This window comes from Nematolebias whitei, chromosome 11 (assembly GCF_014905685.2).
Source record: "Nematolebias whitei isolate Nwh7 chromosome 11, NemWhi1, whole genome shotgun sequence".
Lineage (NCBI taxonomy): Eukaryota > Metazoa > Chordata > Actinopteri > Cyprinodontiformes > Rivulidae > Nematolebias > Nematolebias whitei.
The window spans coordinates 9075448-9092930 of record NC_056508.1 but is presented as its reverse complement, the minus strand read 5'-3'; the positions used below and the strand labels follow the sequence as shown (position 1 = coordinate 9092930).

Here is a 17483-nt window from a genome sequence, read left to right as displayed (position 1 = left end):
ATAATTTTCTTGCGTGAAAACAAATGTCTTGATCTGAAGTTAATTTCTTCTGGCCTTTTTGTAATAAAAAAAATATATTATGACAAAAGGTTTAGATTTGACCACAATAAAAACAACTTAAAATTTGTTTTTGATCTAAAAACGAAACAGGAACTCAAAATATTTGTAGTCAAAAGTTTATCTCCTTCAGCTGCAAAGCAAAAAAAAAAAAAAAAAAAGCAATAATGTTTTTGTCCATGTTTGTTTGTTAACAAAATATCTCTTAGACCATGGATGAATTGTAATAGAATTTGCAGAAAGTAATCATTAAGTGTACATCAACAACTGACTGAAAACACAATTCAAAATGGCCGCAAAAGCCTGATTTCAAACAACACAATAATGGCTATAGCTCAGTCATTTTTACAGATGTTGAGCGTTGTAGTCATTGAAGCTTCTATTTGTGCAGCATGTCGCAGGCCTGCAGTGAACTGTTCTGGGTTTGATTTCCTGGTTTTCTGCACATTATGTGTGTGCGCCCTTTGTGTGGGATGTTGTGTGTTTGAGCTTTCAGAAAGGTCATTGTCATGATGTTCTCCCATCGTTAATCAACCCTCCTGATCAAATGGATTTATCAGTTAACTACAATAAACTGTTTTTTTTTTTTTGTTTGTTTGTTGGGTTGTTTTTTTTTTGCGTGTGTGTGCGTGCATGTGTGTGTGTGTGAAAATCAGATTTTCCTCTTTCCAGGCCAAAGATAATGGCACAAGTCACAGAGGATAAGATTAGTCTAAATCCAGTTTGATATCATTAATTATATTTCAATTCAATTTAAATTCAGTTTATTTATAGAGCACCAAATCACAACAGAAGTCGTCTCAGGACACTGAACAGAAACATTCATATAAATATAATAATTTAACATTATTTATCTGAGGAGCAGACTGCTTTGAATTTAACTCCATCGCAGAACTCTCATCTTGAGCAAGCATGGAAAGGAAAAACTCCCTCATGAGGAAGAAACCTTTAGCAGAGCCAGGCTCAGGACAAGAGGCCATCTGCTTCGACCGGTTGGGTTTGATAGGAACAGATACACAATGGCAGGTCAAGAATCACATGTTAATGTAGTGAACCTGATCTGACCTCAAATACTACATTAAGATAGAAATAATGGCAAATGAAAACTATTTAATTTTAACAATTCATTTAAGGAAATGGCGGGCAGCACGGTGGCGCAACTAGTAGAGCTGCTGCCTCTCAGCGAGCAGGTCCTTGGTTCAAACCCTGGTCCAGGGGCCTTTCTGGGTGGAGTTTGCTTGTTTTCTCCGTGCATGCGTGGGTTTTCTCCGGGTACTCCGGTTTCCTCCCACAGACCAAAAACATGCATGTTAGGCTGATTGGTAACTCTAAATTGTCCCTAGGTGTGAGTGAGAGAGTGAATGGTTGTTTGTCTCGTTTGTCTCTATGTGGCCCTGTGATGGACTTGCGACCCGTCCAGGGTGTACCCCGCCCCTCGCACAGTGATTGCTGGACATGGGCACCGGCGACCCCCGTGACCCAAAATGGAACAAACGGGTAAAGATAATGGATGGATGGATGGATTTAAGGAAATGAGATCAATTTGTTCTGTAGTAGTCTAAGCTTAAGGCAGCCGACCCTAACAATAGGATTTATCAAAAAGGAAAGTCTTAAGTCCAGTCTTAAAACTGGACAATATGTCAGCCTCACGGACAGAAACTGGAGGTTGGTTCCACAAGAGAGAAGCCTGATAACTGAAAGATCTTCCTCCCATTCTGGTTTTGGGAAATCTAGGAACCACAATATAACCTACAGTCTGAGACTGAAGTGCTCTGTTAGGAAAATATGGAACATTAAGATCTGTAATACAAGATGGAGCTAGGTTGTTGAAAGCTTTGTAGGTTAGAAGTAAGATCTTGAATTCAATTCTGGGTTTGACAGAGAGCCACTAGAGAGAAGCTAAAACTGGAGAGATATGATCTCTCCTACTAACTCCAGTTAAGACTCTGGCAGCAGCATTTTGGATTAACGGAAGACTGTTTAAAGAAGTATTTGGACACCCAGATAATAAACCATTGCAATAGTCCAGTCTAGATGTGACAAATTCATTTAACATTTATGCATTTAAATGACAAATTAACTATACCGGAGTCGTCCTAAACAAGTCGCACTACTTTAAAACTTGCTAAGGGCATTGCTGCCCTCTGCTTTGACTGACAGGCTTACACAGAGAACACAAGGACCTGGTAAGAGGTTAGAAGATGGGCCTGTGATCAGAAAGTCGCATGTTCAACTCCCGGTACAGTCAACATCAAAATGTGGGTGGAAAAGGTGGAACACCCACACCTCCCTCCACCCTCATTCGCCCCACTCTGGGCCCCTGAGCAAGGCCCTTAACCCCCACCAGCTACTCCCTAAACAGGTCTTTCTTGAAAATGAGTTCTCGTGGCTCAATGAGACTACCTGTATAAATAAAGGGTAAATGAAAAAAATATATATATATATTTAAAGTCGAGCAGATGTGAATGCAGAGGCCTAATGTTTGCTGTCGGGTTTATTTGCTCAGACTGAAGAGTTATTATCAGTTTACTGAAAAGACCAAACCTCTTTTTAAAGAATTGATGACTTCAGTCTTTATGGTTCTGACTAACAATCCTGTTCATTTTCTAATTTAGTCTACAATCTTGAACTCTGGAAGGTTTCAGACGGTTCAGCTTGCTGCGGGAGGAGATGTGTGTGCTTTCTTGAGTTTATCTATAGTGCCTAATAATGTGCTGAAACAAGTCAACAATAGAGATTTCCTGTTTGGCCAACGCAGTGGAAATTTTTTCCTTGTTTTTACCGTCTAGCCTGGCATTGTTTGAAGTATTTTGAGCAGAATACAGCCTGCACAAAACAATGTGTCGAGGCTTTTAGAGGATGTGATGTGAAAAGTGACATGCTCAATCTGAGCTGCTTGGGTTTCACTCAGCAGATTTATTGTGAGGAAAACTCAACTTGAAAAACTGGAAGCGTCTTGATTTTACTTGTTTACCAGCTGAATGTGACATACGGAGCACCAGAATACCCGTTTGAATCAGGGAACTCCCTGCAAGTCGTCATGCTGACTCCACCTCCAGAAATTCAAACCAGCCTCCTCCTGCTCCTCCTCTTTCCTGTCCAACACAATGAGGCAGGATCCTCCTGGTTGCTATGACTTCAAACCAGTGTCTGGATGAAATGCGAGCAGACTGGTCGTCCCAGAGACCAGGACTCCCAGCTGACTGTTTGATGACAGAACAGGACACAGCTGCTCAGAAAGGGGAGCAGTTGGCAGGTTGTGGCCCACAGGGCAGGCGGGGTCTGCTGGCACGGCTTGTTTCAAGAGTAAAAAAAGTGTTTGTAGACAAATGAACAAGACGGGGCTACTCGCTCAGAGCCGTGAGGAGTGAGGACGACATGTGGAAGAGGAGAGAGGAGGCGAGGAGCTGAGTGAGGGCAGCAGCTGGCTTGAAGGATGGGCTGCGATCCATGAGTCCATCTGAAGGATTAGGATGGTTTTTGTTACGTTCGACATGCCTCTGGCTTCAATGGTGAGTTCTGGTCCATGTTGGGGAATTGCTGATGGCTTTTTATCCTCTCTGGGTGTCTTTACAACTTCCTGGCTTTGTGTCAGTGAAAAATAAAATTTAAATTGTTTTTGTAAAGTTTATCTATTATTCAATCTGCTGAATAATTTCTTAAATGTAAACTTTAAAAAAGGCTTGTTCTGTGCTGAACTTCAGATGGTCCAGACTTTTCCTGCATGTGTGAACTGGACACTTCCTAACATCTGCATCCTTCACCAGATGTTCAAAAAGCCACATGGGCTCAAGTTTTATTTCCTTTTTCTCTGAAACAACTAAACCATCTGTCTTTTACTCCAGTTTCTGCAAGGATACTCACAGTAGGTTAGGGTAATAATGTTCTAAGCATTAAAGGAATACCCCCTCCCCCCAACTCAGTTTTATGTACCATTAACTTGTAGAAGCCACTCGTGCAGCCTCAGCTCTGGTTTGCAGCTTCCATCTGGCTCCTGATCTGACGCAGAACACTGTGAAATGTTTGCACGTCTGATTTAGTCACATACATGCAACTATTTACAGTGTTGGGTCATTATAATCAGAAGCAGTTGTTTGTATACTTTGATCAACATAAAGCTTTTCTAGTTCATCAGTTTGATTGATCCACTGATTGATGCAGAATGCTCCAGGATCCATGTCTGACAGAAGAATGGAGGTTTCCTCCCTGCAGAGTTCAAACCAGCTGAAGCTCGGTTGAATAAACGAAATGCCTGAATGTACACGGACCAAGCTCATTGTCTGTCTTTAATTTTTCATTCAAAGTAATCCAAAGCAAACATAAACCTGTGCATGCGTGTGTGCACGTGTTAATGAGCACTAATGTTTTGACTGGTGTGTTTATCGGTTGAAGAGTTTGTCAATTTCAACAATGGTGTCAGTGTCCAGGAATGTAACATTTTCCTATCACTGTGTTTTGATGAGGTGGTGGTGGTGGAGGGGAATCAGTGGTCGAGCTCTCAGAACCCCCCCCCCCCACACACACACACACACACACACACACACACACCTCCAAGCAGATTCCTCAGCACTGACACTCCAGTGACAAAAACAACCGCTTCCTCAGATACCCCGTTTGTTTGCGACAGACTACAGGAGCGCCCGGCCTGCTGACAGGGTAACAATGGACCTGAACAATGGGCTAACTCGGGCCATGTGTTCTTATGAAACAGCCCACTGCCTGCTCCTTTAATGTCACAAGCATTCGTTGCGAGGAAGTGGCAGTCCTTCCCCCTCCTGTTTGTGTCCGACCATGAGGATGACTTTAACGATGTTGCCATCTCTTGCTCTGAAAGTCCCCGCTCATTTCCTGCTCATCCTGTCTTTGTGTACTCCTCTCACTCTGGTACTGTTTGTGTGTACTCTTCTCACTCTGGCATCTCGTACCGGAACTCATTGTTTTTTCTAATAAAGTGATCATTGCTCCTTCTGGTTGTATGCTGGTGAAGATTCTATGTCATCCAGGACATGATGAATTCAAAAACGTTCAAGACAAAACAACTGGACTTTATTTGTAACAGGAGCGAAACGTCTTTTGTTACAAATAAAGTCCAGTTGTTTTGTCTTGAACGTTTTTGAATCCTTCTGGTGGTGCTTTTCTTTCATTTTCTGTTCTGTTTGTCATCCAGCTCATCATGTAGTGTCATGTGTTGTGTGCCTGGCAGGGTCAGGCGCGGCGGAGGAAGAACATGACAGAGTTCCTGGGGGAGGCCAACATTCCCACCCCAGACTCTCTGGGACAGCTGGGAGGCTCTCTGCCCGGCGTCGGGGCTGGACCCGACAGCTGGAAGAACCGTGCCGCCAGCCGCTTCAGCATCCTGTTTAGCCCCGCGGTGGGGCCCTCTGTCAAGGTAACAGCAAGTGCATGGTGTTGAACACATGGGGGGGGGAGACCACTAATTAAAACAAAGTGCCATGATTTTCCTCGTCTGTAAACAAACTGTAAACCCCGCAGGGAACAGGTTTTGTAACTTGACGTGTCTCAGTCAAAGAGGTATTGAAAAGCAAAGAACAGAAGCTGGCGGCAGTGGGAGGGGGTCAGAAGGCCAACTCCCACCAGCCACGGTGAAATCATTTCCCTTCAGTCTCCTGACATGTTGGACTCCATGCTTTCCTCTCAGCCGTTATGGAAGGAGCAGGTGGAGGGGAAGCCTGCGATCACTTCATGACCAGAGTTTTCTTGTTAAGGTCGTCTAGAAAGTCAAGAAATTGGTTTTAGGATTTTCCAAGTCTGGAAAAGTGTGTGTGTGTGTGTGTGTGTGTGTGTGTGTATGTATGTATGTATATATGTAGTATGAACATATGCTGTCATATATTCATAGATAAAACGGATTCTTTCATTTTTCTGGACTGTATAATGACGTGCATCTGAATTTAATAAAATGTGGACGTGAGACGTTAATTATCTTTGACTCACCAACGACAGTGGGTCATTTATCAACAGAATCAAGTTTAACACATCACACATTTACATTAATTGGCAAAAATTGAAAATAACGACAGCTTATTAATCAGTTTTTACAGGAAGTAAACAATACGGCGATTGTTTTCTCACTTCCAGCAGAACAGCAGACATTAACCACACGGCGGTGATTGAAAAACTTTGCTTCAGACATTTCTAAAAATATCTGTAATGATTTTTAGCAGACAGAAGAGTTTAAAGATTGAAGTTTAGAGGGAGGGAGATGGTGTGTGTGTGAGTGAAAAGTGTTGGACAGAACGACACCCTCCATTCGACCCAGCTTTCCTCGGTACGCTCGGTAGTCAACTCGACTCATTACCTCTCTGACGATGAATCAGTGAAAGCGGAGCTCCAGCTACGCTACCGGTCCAGCGTCTCCGTAGGATGGCAGAGAACCGTCCGGAGTGGTGACGCGACTTCGTCAACAACAGTTCAGCTCACGGTGGACTCACATGAGTGGAGTCCTTCAGAAGTTCCACTCAGAGGTGGAAGATGTCATAATCCCAAAGACTCGGAAGAGCTTTTGAATCATGGCTGGACTTCTGTTCTCCCAAACGACTGGAGCTGCAAAACTCTCCACCCGACTCCAACTTGGAGGTGGAACCTCTTGCAGAACTCTCCATCTACTCCAACTCCAACTTGACTCCAACTGGGTTGAACTAGGAAGTACCGACATTTTAAAGAGCTCTATTTCCGGTTCATTTGGGAGTTTCTGATTGGTCGATGGACCAAAACAGAGGTGTGTTTTGTGATGTAAGGTGTTATGAAAAGTCAAGGAAAAAGATTAAGATTGTTTAAGAACAGACAGAAGATATTATGAAGAACTTCAGACTTCGTGGAGTCAATTCTCTAGTATCTTGCTGTAAAAGTTAAACATGACATTTCTTTTTCAGTAAACTTGCAGTTGACCGAAACTTGAACTTTGACCAACTTACACACTTGCTCATTGAAGACAGAAAATCAGACAATGCATCATTAACCTGATTTCTTCTTTGAATGAGGATTAAAAATCGTTATTACTGTTTCACAGTTGATTTAAAAATGAGTAGTTCACTTCAACATGTAAACATTGTTTGAACTAACACAATTTGATTATCAAAACATTTGTAAAATGGTAATGATAATAGAAAGTAGTCTTCTTTTACTTGATTAATTCAAGAAAGAAAGTCTTAGGATGGGTCAACCTGTATTTCTGGATTCAAATCAATGAAATGACAGTTTCTGTCCCATATGGTCCTTAAGGTCAGGACTTGACCTCAGGCTCAGGCCTAGTTCACTACAGTCCCCCCTTTGGAAATCATCGCCTGTCCATGGGGATGAATTCCAACATGAACTTACGCCTTCGAATGTCCTTGGTCTTGATGTAATCCAGCAAGGAAAACAAAAGTCAAAAGTAATCCAGCAAGGAAAACAAAAGTCAAAAGTAATCCAGCAAGGAAAACAAAAGTCAAAGGTAATTCCACAATGTTCTTGGTAATTCCATTGTGTTGATGATAATTCCATAATGTTGTTGGTAATTCCATTGTAGCAATGCTTTAACCCCTTGGAAACAGAGTCTGTAATCCATTGGAAAAAGTCATATAATCCACAACGATTAATCCACAACGATTGGAAGTGTTGATTGATCAGCATACAGAGGGGTTCCCTTGGATTGAACTGAAGATGCGGCCACTGGATGAAGAGTGGAGACCAACGTCAGGATTGCAGGTCTCCTCCAGCGAAGGTCGTCGCTGGGTGGATGTCCAGTCTGTGCCGTTCTGGTTCAAATGTGACATGCAATTATGTGGTTTAAGGTGGGCTTATGAAGGGGATTTTACATAAGGCCTTAAACTATATGCACCTGGTGTGTAAGCTATTATGATTGGGAACAGCTACAGCTACCAGTTAAGGGATGGAACATGCTGACAAGGGTAACTATAGGGATTTATACCTATAGAAGAGTGTTCCAAACTATTTTTCCATTTCTAACTTGGTTTAAGTTAGCTTTACATGGTAAAATATAGTTTGGTTCAATGGTCTGTTGTCTTTTAGACGAACGACTTGAGATTGGGTGTTTGGTTTCCCCATAAATGTTTTGGAAGCCTATGGCGAGACTCATCAAAAAGAATTAGCTATCCCCCCGAATAGAATTGTTCGAGTAGGTTCGGCTTACGCGTTGTGAGATCAATGTAGACTATGGTACTTAAGGTAGCAATAATATACATTGACTCCGCAAAGATTGTAATTTAATGAATGAACTGCATGTTGGCATAGTTAAAAGGCCTCTTAGTCTCTAACTTAACTACACACAAAATTCATTCTTGCTTGGGGTGTTCGGAAACAATACCAAAACCAATTAAACGATGTCTCAACATCGACAACAACAGTGACTAAGCAACCAGTAAAACAACGTTTCAACATTGACAAAAGCAGTGATTAAGCAACTAGAAAACGACGTTTCGGTGCGTCACTCACTCTGAATGTCAGATTTGCTCACGTTATTGCGTCTGGTAGCATTACCCTAACTGGCGTCACCCCCCTTCGGTCATGGGAGACCGCGAACACGGGTGAGGACGTCGCTCCATGAGCTAAAGTTAGGTTGTCCTTGAATAGTTTTAACTGTTTGCGCAGCTGAAAGAGGACTTTTAGGTCTGGATCGGAATCCAGTTTACCTTTCGATGGGATGTATTTGTCTGGGTCAGTCAGATACAGTATCATCGAGTTAATTGCAGGATCATCCAACTTTTGAAGTTGGGTGATGTCTGGGTCAGTTGAAAATGAATTTTCATATTTTAAAAGAACTTGGCGAAGTTTGTCTCTCTCTCTCTCTATATATATATATATATATATATATATATAAAAGGCAAACTTTTGTGTTTTCAGACTTCACCCTCCACCCCGATCCCTTTTCTGGGAAAAACAACACTCACTTTGCTTTCATGTATCATTGAACGATGGAAACCTGTTCATGTATGAATAAAAACATTCATATATTTCAGTAATAATCTGAATCCTCATTATATAGCAGTTTTGATCCAAGTGAACAACAGACCCCACCTCCCCCCCACCCCACATATCTCCCTTTAACATCATCCTCTTCCATTATCCTACTGTTTAGCAGATGTCATGCAGAGACGCTCCTTGTCGGCCATGCGTCAGCTCCAGGCATGCCTCTGTTCTACTTACCCGCTTCACAGCAGAACCTGGAGCTCTGGCAGCTCCTCTGCAAGGTTCAGCTGCTGTCAGTCACTCTGAGATAAAGTGTGAAAAAGAAGTTCACATCATGTTCCTCTTCATTCTAGTTCCTCAGAGGGATTCATTTCTGTCCACTGCCCTCGCCCCCACCCCCCGTCTTCTATTGTTAGCCAGTCTCAATGCACAGAGCTCATTTTCATAATGGTGTGAAGACCACCAGCTGAAGAGCAGCTACATGTGGATTTAAATACAGATGCACTGTTAGGGATGGTGTTTGTGTGTTCATACAGCAGCTCATGTTTTGCAGCTCTTTAAATGTAACAGAAACACCTGATGGAGCATCTCTTCGTTTTCTGCTGTAAAATCACACTGGTCCTGGTTTGTGAGCTGGTTTTTATTGTCTCGATGCAGGAGGTGGATCGCCTGGAGCAGCTTCAGAGCAAACTGCACTCCTACTCCATGTTTGGGCTCCCCAAAGTGCCACGGCAGCTCTCTTTCCACAAGAACAAGTGGGAGGAGGAAGAGGAGGAGGCCAACCTGCTCATGGAGGACAGCTGGCAGACGTTGCTGGACGACTCAAAGGTAAAGCACCAGCAGGACCCCTGCTGCCACATGGCTTCAGTCCCACTTCAAGTCCTCGTTGATGAACATTTTCCATTATGTAAGCAGGCTGTGCCTCCTGCTCCATATCTGTTTCCTCTGTCATATTTTGTTTTCTGGCCTGTGTTCCTGTAATAAAGTATCTGAAGCCTTTTACAGTCAGGCTGCAGAGGACAGCTGTAAATTCCTGTGAAATTGATAACAACCATTACAGGCTGTCTGTTAATGTGTACATGACCAGTCAGCTCAACTGCCAGCTGCTGGTTTATCCTTTTTAATGAACGTTAACTAGTGAATAGCCGGAAACCTCCCAACAACCTCATCCTGTTGCTGATTGGGGTCATAAAGTTGCTTGTCTTTCTTTACACCTGAGGAGAGGATCCTACCATGTGCATGTTTCACTGATGTCCTGAGTAAAACAGCAGAGTTGCAGTGCAGCAGCTGTTTCAGCTGTTTTTAGAGCGCTGCTTGGAGCAGCTGGGTTTAGGGGGTGAAGTGGCTACACAGCCCCCACTCCTTCAAGGTGTGACACTTCTGACACTGATGATACAGCTTGAAACTCGCTTGCCTCCTTAAATTTAGACATAAAGTGCACCTGATAACTGTTACGAGTCAAAATTAGAGAGCAGGAGCTCTCACATTTTGATAGTTTGTTCCTGGTAGCATCAGCTACCATGGATCATGCTTTCAGCCTTGACCCATTACTTTGTGTGTTCCACTGGCTTTTAAAGAAAATGTTTTACTATCACTTGCTGTATGTGCAGAAATGTTTGTTACGTATTTAAATAATTAGTAAGGGCTAATTAATCAATGCTGCAAAAAAGAGAAACAAAAATAATTAAAGAAATTTTAATTTCCAACTTCCCTCATGGTGAAAAATAAAGTCAGCCTGTTTAGTCTAAAGATTAGACATAATATATGTTTAACATTTTTATTTATTAAATGAAAAGTTAAGCTGTACATGATGAGTACCGTACACATCACAATGCCCTATAAGTTGCATCAGTCCAAATATGTCTAATAAAGTGGAAAAATCCATAAATATGGTGCTTCGTCGTATAAATCGCATCTATTACGCATCACCGCTGACAACCCGGAAATGTGGGCCGGTGTTGTGCCAAATGGCGGCCACAGGAGTGTGCACTGGAGGACTTTTAACAAGAATTTAACAAGATTAACACTTAAAAACTATTATTTGTTTTCTCAACATTATAGCAAAGGTGTGTCGCGGTTGAACTTTTACTTTGTAACACTTTGTTACACTTTAGTGGTCAAATCAGCTGCACTTCGCTGGGGCGGTGCAGCAAAATGAAGCTTATTTGATGGTTGCACCAGGCGAGCTGGATGAAGGTGGCAGTGTATGGCAAGCCAATTGTGTTATTAATAGCCACTTTTACTTATTACATGACACAACAGCATGCCATACAACTCGAGTGCCATCTAGAGGCTGAAAATGGTAGTGTTCAATATTTTCAGTCAGAATGAATGAAACAGTCATATCTCAGACAAAAATCGGTTTATAAATATGGGAAAATCCATAAATAAGTCGCTTCGGTGTATAAGTTGCAGGGCATGTAAATTATGCAAAAAACTGTGACTTATAGGTAAAAAAATATGGTAGTTAACAGTCAAGCAAGAAGGAAAAAAAAAAGTTTAGACTTCCCACTCTGTAGAAACAGTGACTGCAGCTTGAGTTGAAGGAGATAAGACAGGCAGGCTGCTGTATATAAGCTGGTGTCTCAGCAGCTGACAGTCAGTTTGTGAACAGTCGGGGAATCTCCAAACTGTCCTGAAACATTCCCAGGGGTTGTCTAATACTTGGATCTCATCTTAATCAGGAAATTACGTTTTCTTCAACCAGTAGTTGTTACAAATCATGACTTTATGAGCAATAACATTTTATTTACAAAAGATAAGTCACTGTGTACTCCAAAGGTAGTTAAGTAAATTTTGTTAAAAATATTGTTTACACCCAAATACCCTTTGAATTTTGACAGATACTCCTGTTGATTAGGAGGGTTAGAAAAACTTGAAACTTTTAGTGCATTAAAGATTTTGCATGGAAATGCTGTTGGAGGAGCTCACTGTCTGTACGTGTCATGTGTCTGTGTTGGCTCAGACGCTGCCGAGGCGACAGTTCCACCAGCAGGAGGCCATCTGGGAGCTGCTGCACACGGAGGCCACCTACATCAAGAAGCTTCGAGTTATCACTGATGTAAGAACAAAGCTGCTGTTTGTGCTGACACAAAGTTCATGTTCTGCTTCTGATCGTTGAGCAACAGAAGCTGCGGCTGTGTTCTGACAGATAAGAAGCACAATGAACTCCATGTTGTGTAACAACAATACCTTGAAGCCTCGACTGAGAAAATGGTTTATTTAAACAAATCTGTAGTTTTAATCTCTTCCTGCTCTGTCTAACATTTTACTTTTTCAATCTGAAACTGTTCGTCCCTCCAGCTGTTCTTGTGTGGGCTGCTGAACCTGCAGGAGAGTGGCCTGCTAGCAGAGGTGGAACCCAACAAGTTGTTCAGTAATATCCAGGAGATAGTCGGCCTCCACACGTCCCTGTGGAACCAGGTCATGGTCCCTGTCCTGGAGCAGGCCAGGAAGGCCCGGGCCCTGCTTGACCCCACCCACCTCTACGACGGCTTCAGGACGGTCAGTTGGAGTCGCACTGAACCATCAACTGGATATTCTGACTGCACCAAAATATACTTTAATTAGTTGATGTAGTGATAAAACTGATGGACGTCTGTCTGTGTGCTCAGTTCGGCTCCAGGTTCCAGCCCTACATCCGTTACTGCATGGAGGAGGAGGGCTGCATGGAGTACATGCGCACACTTCTCAGGGACAACGAGCACTTCAAGACGTACGTGACGGTGAGTGTTCCCTGTGCTTCACCATAAAACTGACTGGGTTCCTTCAGCATGTCCCATCCTGACCCACTCAGCCTTCTTCTCCACTTCAGTTCTGCTGCTTGACTTCATGTCTGTGTCTGACTCTGTTCAGTGGGCAGAGACCCATAAGCAGTGCAACCGTCTGAAGCTGGCTGACATGTTGGCCAAGCCTCATCAGAGACTCACCAAATATCCTCTCCTGCTGAAGAGCATTCTGAAGAAAACCGATGATCCAGCAGCCCGCGACACTATCAACAGCATGGTGAGCATGTCCACCATCAAACCTCACAGCTGTTTTTAGAGCACTTTGATATAAAATTAAATTCAAGGAATAAACTCAATACAAGTGACTGAAAAATCAAGGAAGCACTGGAAGATGAAGAAAAGGTCCATCAAACCACACGTCACCTGCCATCTTTCATCCCAGAGTTAAAACTAAGACCATACACTTTACTTTTGACTTTAGATCAGGGCCATTTAACTGGCGGCCCAGGGGCCAAATCAGACCCACGCGTGTGCTCAGTTCGGCCCACCAGTGGGTTCATTTTTCAATCAAACTAGATTTTAAACCATAAAACAACTTTAATTAATGACAATAATGCTAGATGTCCAGCCCCTGAGCTCTTGGCTTTCCGTAACTGTGCCCTTAGTTGCATAGCTCTGCTTTAGATCTTAGAACAGCTAAAAGTATCTGGTTGTTTTAGCTCAGTCTTCTAAACAGACTGGTGCTGTAAAATATCCTGGCGATAAACTTGAGCCAGACCATTAAGAGCCTTAAAAACTAACAATAAAATCTTGAAATCAGTCCTGCAGCAGACAGAAAGTCAACATGGTCTTGTATGAACATTGTCTTGTTCCTGGTAAAAGTTACGCATCAGAACTGACTCGAGTGTTTTTCCTCCTAAAGGTGGTCACAGTGGAGGACTTCATCAACAGTGTGGACTTGCAGATGCGGCAGCGTCAGGACCAGCAGAAGCTGGCCACCATCTCCGCCCGCATAGACTCCTACGAGGCAGTGGAGGGCAGCAGTGAGGAGGTGGAGAAGGCAAGAAAGGATTTATGAAGATCCATCACTTTCAAATATGTGTGAAATCAGGCTTCATGCTTTTATTTTTCTTTCTTTGTCTCCTCCTGTTCAGATCCTCAAAGAGTACAACCACTTCGATCTTATGGCTCCCATGAGAGGAACTTCGCCGAAAGAGACTCGACAGCTGCATCTCGAGGGAGCACTGAGGATGAAAGAGGGCAAAGACAGCAGGGTACGACTGAGTCACACGACTTTTTGTACACACACCGTGAGTGCCTTGCTTTTGAAGTTACACCTGGTTTCTGACTCTTGCCCCACAGATGGAGGTCTACTGTTTCCTGTTCACTGACCTGCTGCTGATCACCAAACCAGTGAAGCGAGTGGAAAAGGTTAAAATTATCCGTCAGCCGCTCCTCATTCACAACTTCGTCTGTAAAGAACTCAAAGATCCCGGTGAGCCCTCTGGTGTTGGTTTCATCTGATTGCTGTGGTCTAGATTCAATATTTAGGATTCAAATGTCCTGTTTTGTCTGGAAATATGAATCGGAGAAAAGCAGGAAATCCTTCGAAAGATACAAAACCAAATATTCATCAACACAGACAAAGAGCTCAGCATGAAAAAGTTAATGTACTGAAAATGTGGTGACATGTTGCCTTTTTGTTCTTTAGGCTCTTTCATCCTCATCTACCTCAATGAGTTTAAGAATGCAGTAGCAGCCTACACTTTTCAAGCCAACAGCGCCACCCAGGGGCGAAGCTGGATTGATGCGATCTGCAGCGTTCAGGTTGGAGCACGCACAGATCTGCAGTTTCTGACACTGCAGCTGTTTCGTGTTGTAACGCTGCACCATCACTCCTCTTCAGAATCAGCTGCAGAGGCTTCGCACCCAGGAGGACCTCCGACAGCAGGACATTCAGAAGAGATGTACGGAGGAGGAGGAAGAGGAGGAGGAGGAGGAGGAGGAGAGCAGCAACTCCACTTCAAGCTCTCCAATCCTGCGGCACAAGAACAAGCAGAACTCAAAGTACTGCAACTTCAGCTTTTACAAATCACACATTCACAGAAATAAATGTTGAACTTAAAATTGCTATTATAAAATAATTTATGGTCAAAACTTTAAATTTAAGGTATTATGTAAATGAAGAATTATTTTCCAGTTTTTTCAATTTGGTAAATAAAACCTGTAATCAACCACAAAATGACACATATGTCATTTATTACACAGCGTTCAAGTACAAAATCAGTGTATTGAAAACTAAATGTATCTGTACAGCTCTCATGGGATTTAAGAGGGAAAGAAGGTGATCAAACCTTTAATCAGCCGATCATCAAAATGTTTGATCACCTCTACAATCAGACATTTATAGCATACATGCATGGGTTGACACAATTCAAAGGTGGCAAGTCATCAACAAGAACCTTAAAGAAGCAGTTATTTAATAATAAACTATTTAGTTTATCATTATACAGTAAGACTTGTGCAACAACATATTTTAAAAAGCAGAGATGTTTAAATCAAGCAATATGAGCACAAACACCTCGTAGCAACTGTCACACACGGAGAAGAAGGTGTGATGATGTGGGCTTGTTTTCTGCCACATGACACAGTCACTGAGTCTGTCACATCCGTGCATGCCAGTATCGTAGTGTTATACATGGTTATCTCCACAGATGGACCTGCAAAGGACACGTGAATGTTTGTAAGAATCAAAATGTTTCTTCAACAATGTGAACTGGAATGTTCGTACAGAGAACAAACACTGAAGATGCTGCAGCTAAAGTTGCTTCTATGAGTTACTGAGTCTTCAATTAGTGTTTTTAGTTTTACACATTGATTCTACATTGTGGTTTAGTTGGGTTTAAATAGTTCATGAAGATGTGTTGAGGATCAGTAAAGTTTTCTCTCTTGATATCCAGCTGAAATCTGCATCAACCTAAAGAAAGAGCTTTTAATCAACCAGTTCTCTCTTTCAGCCAATCAGATGGTTCCACTGAGACCCTGTCAGTGATGGACGTGGACGAGTCTGCTGAGCACCAGCAGCTCCCTCCCTCCGACTCGAACCTTGAAGGCAGCTCTGACAAAGACTCTGATCGGGATGAGTCGTCCTCGTCTGAAAGGTCTGACGTCCAGCAGTCTGCTCACAGGGACGACTCCAGTCTGTACTCTGAGCACAGTCTTGGGGGGGGGGGCCAACAGCGACGAGCTGGAGCCCCAGCTTCGATCTCTCTCTATGGACAGTGCCTACGGTACCCTCTCCCCTGAGTCCCTCCAACGAGAGCTGCAGCTACAGCCCGTCCAGAGTGAGGGAGAGGACGCAGAGGAAGGAGTTCAGGAGGTGGAGCTGGGTGAGGGAGAAACAGAGGAGGAGGAGGAGGCCACACGGGGCTCCCAGCTGTCTGTCGTCCAGTTTAAGCCTCGCCGGCGGCCTCCTGTGCAGTCCAAACTCAAGTACCTGCAGAGGTTATCTTCTTTCACTTTGTCCCGCTCCGAGGATAACCTCCTGCAGCGCGTCCATGGAGATAACCCCGTGTCTCGCATGCACTCCCTCAGCTCCGACTCCCAGGAGTCACACAGCGAGAATACAGACACGTCCTCGCTGGCACACAGCCGGAGCCTGTCAGAGCTGCGGCAGAGCAGCCTCCACTGCTCAGAGGACTGTTTAAGCATTAAAACACTCTCGGACAAACTTCGAGCCAGCCTGAGCAGGGCGGAGGCCGTGCACATCCACAGAGCTCCTGCCGGACTGCGCGAGGAGACCCAGCTGGTTTCGTCTGGCCGCTCAGATCGGAGCTGCCAGTCAAAGGCAGACTCAGCAGAAATGTCACGCAAGAAGAGGAGAAGTCCCGCGCAGCAGCACAAGAAGCTGACCCTCGCCCAGCTGTACAGGATACGCACCACCCTGGTCCTCAACTCCACGCTGACAGCATCGTAAGTGTTACATCACTCTGCTTCAGCCTCATCATGGCAACAGGTTTAATGATGTTTTCTTCTTGTTCCAGGGAGGTCTAACTGCCAAAGGATCAGCAACACTAGTTTTAGTGTGGCTAGACTGAGTTTTCTGGATCTACAGACGCACTCTTTTCTCACACTGCCCTCTCCCTTCCTGTTGTTCTTTTGGACTGAGGTTGTTGTTGTTTTTTGGGTTTTTTTACACTTAAACATCAACGTTTCTGTTTTGTTTTTCTTGCCATTGATTTCTGACTTTCTCCAATAAAAGGGAGAGGCAGTTACTGCTTGCACTTTGCAACAGAAGTAGCATTATGGGGGTTGAAAGGAGACATCCAAGCAGAGGTATGACCATTTCACCCCCATCCCACATGCAGGAGGAGCTTCAGTCCTGAGTCCAAGAGCTGGACGCCAGAACTTGTGGCTTCATGAAAAGGGAAAAGGAAGGAAAGCAGCATCAGTGGTGACCTCCTGACACTTGTACTACTCCTGGTTTGCTTCAACAAAAATAAATAATTGCACAGTTTTCTTTAAGTAGCAAAATCCCTTCAGAGTGACTTTACAGCCCCCAATGATTTTTGTGTACAAACGTGTGTGTGTGTGTGTGTGTGTGTGTGTGTGTGTGTGTGTGTGTGTGTGTGTGTGTGTGTGTGTGTGTGTGTGTGTGTGTGTGTGTGTGTGAGGGTGAATGAATGTGTTTGAATGGCAAGTAAGGGTGAATGAATGTGTTTGAATGGCACATAGCATTGATTTTCGACTGAACCAAATCTGATCCCCACT

At 43.5% G+C, this 17483-nt stretch overlaps 1 protein-coding gene across 1 annotated transcript in view; it reads left to right on the top strand.

Annotated features, from left to right (window-relative positions):
• Positions 1-16689, top strand: part of plekhg5b (pleckstrin homology domain containing, family G (with RhoGef domain) member 5b) — a 260660-nt gene extending 243971 nt beyond the window's left edge. The window contains exons 9-22 of the mRNA XM_037684656.1: positions 5261-5428; positions 5826-5834; positions 9643-9813; positions 11951-12046; positions 12289-12489; positions 12600-12710; positions 12841-12990; positions 13636-13773; positions 13868-13987; positions 14076-14208; positions 14425-14540; positions 14620-14780; positions 15731-15916; positions 15954-16689. Of these exons, the coding sequence (XP_037540584.1) occupies positions 5261-5428; positions 5826-5834; positions 9643-9813; positions 11951-12046; positions 12289-12489; positions 12600-12710; positions 12841-12990; positions 13636-13773; positions 13868-13987; positions 14076-14208; positions 14425-14540; positions 14620-14780; positions 15731-15916; positions 15954-16689 (2496 nt within the window). The remainder of the gene's footprint in view (positions 1-5260; positions 5429-5825; positions 5835-9642; positions 9814-11950; positions 12047-12288; positions 12490-12599; positions 12711-12840; positions 12991-13635; positions 13774-13867; positions 13988-14075; positions 14209-14424; positions 14541-14619; positions 14781-15730; positions 15917-15953) is intronic.
• Positions 16690-17483: the final 794 nt, after the last annotated feature.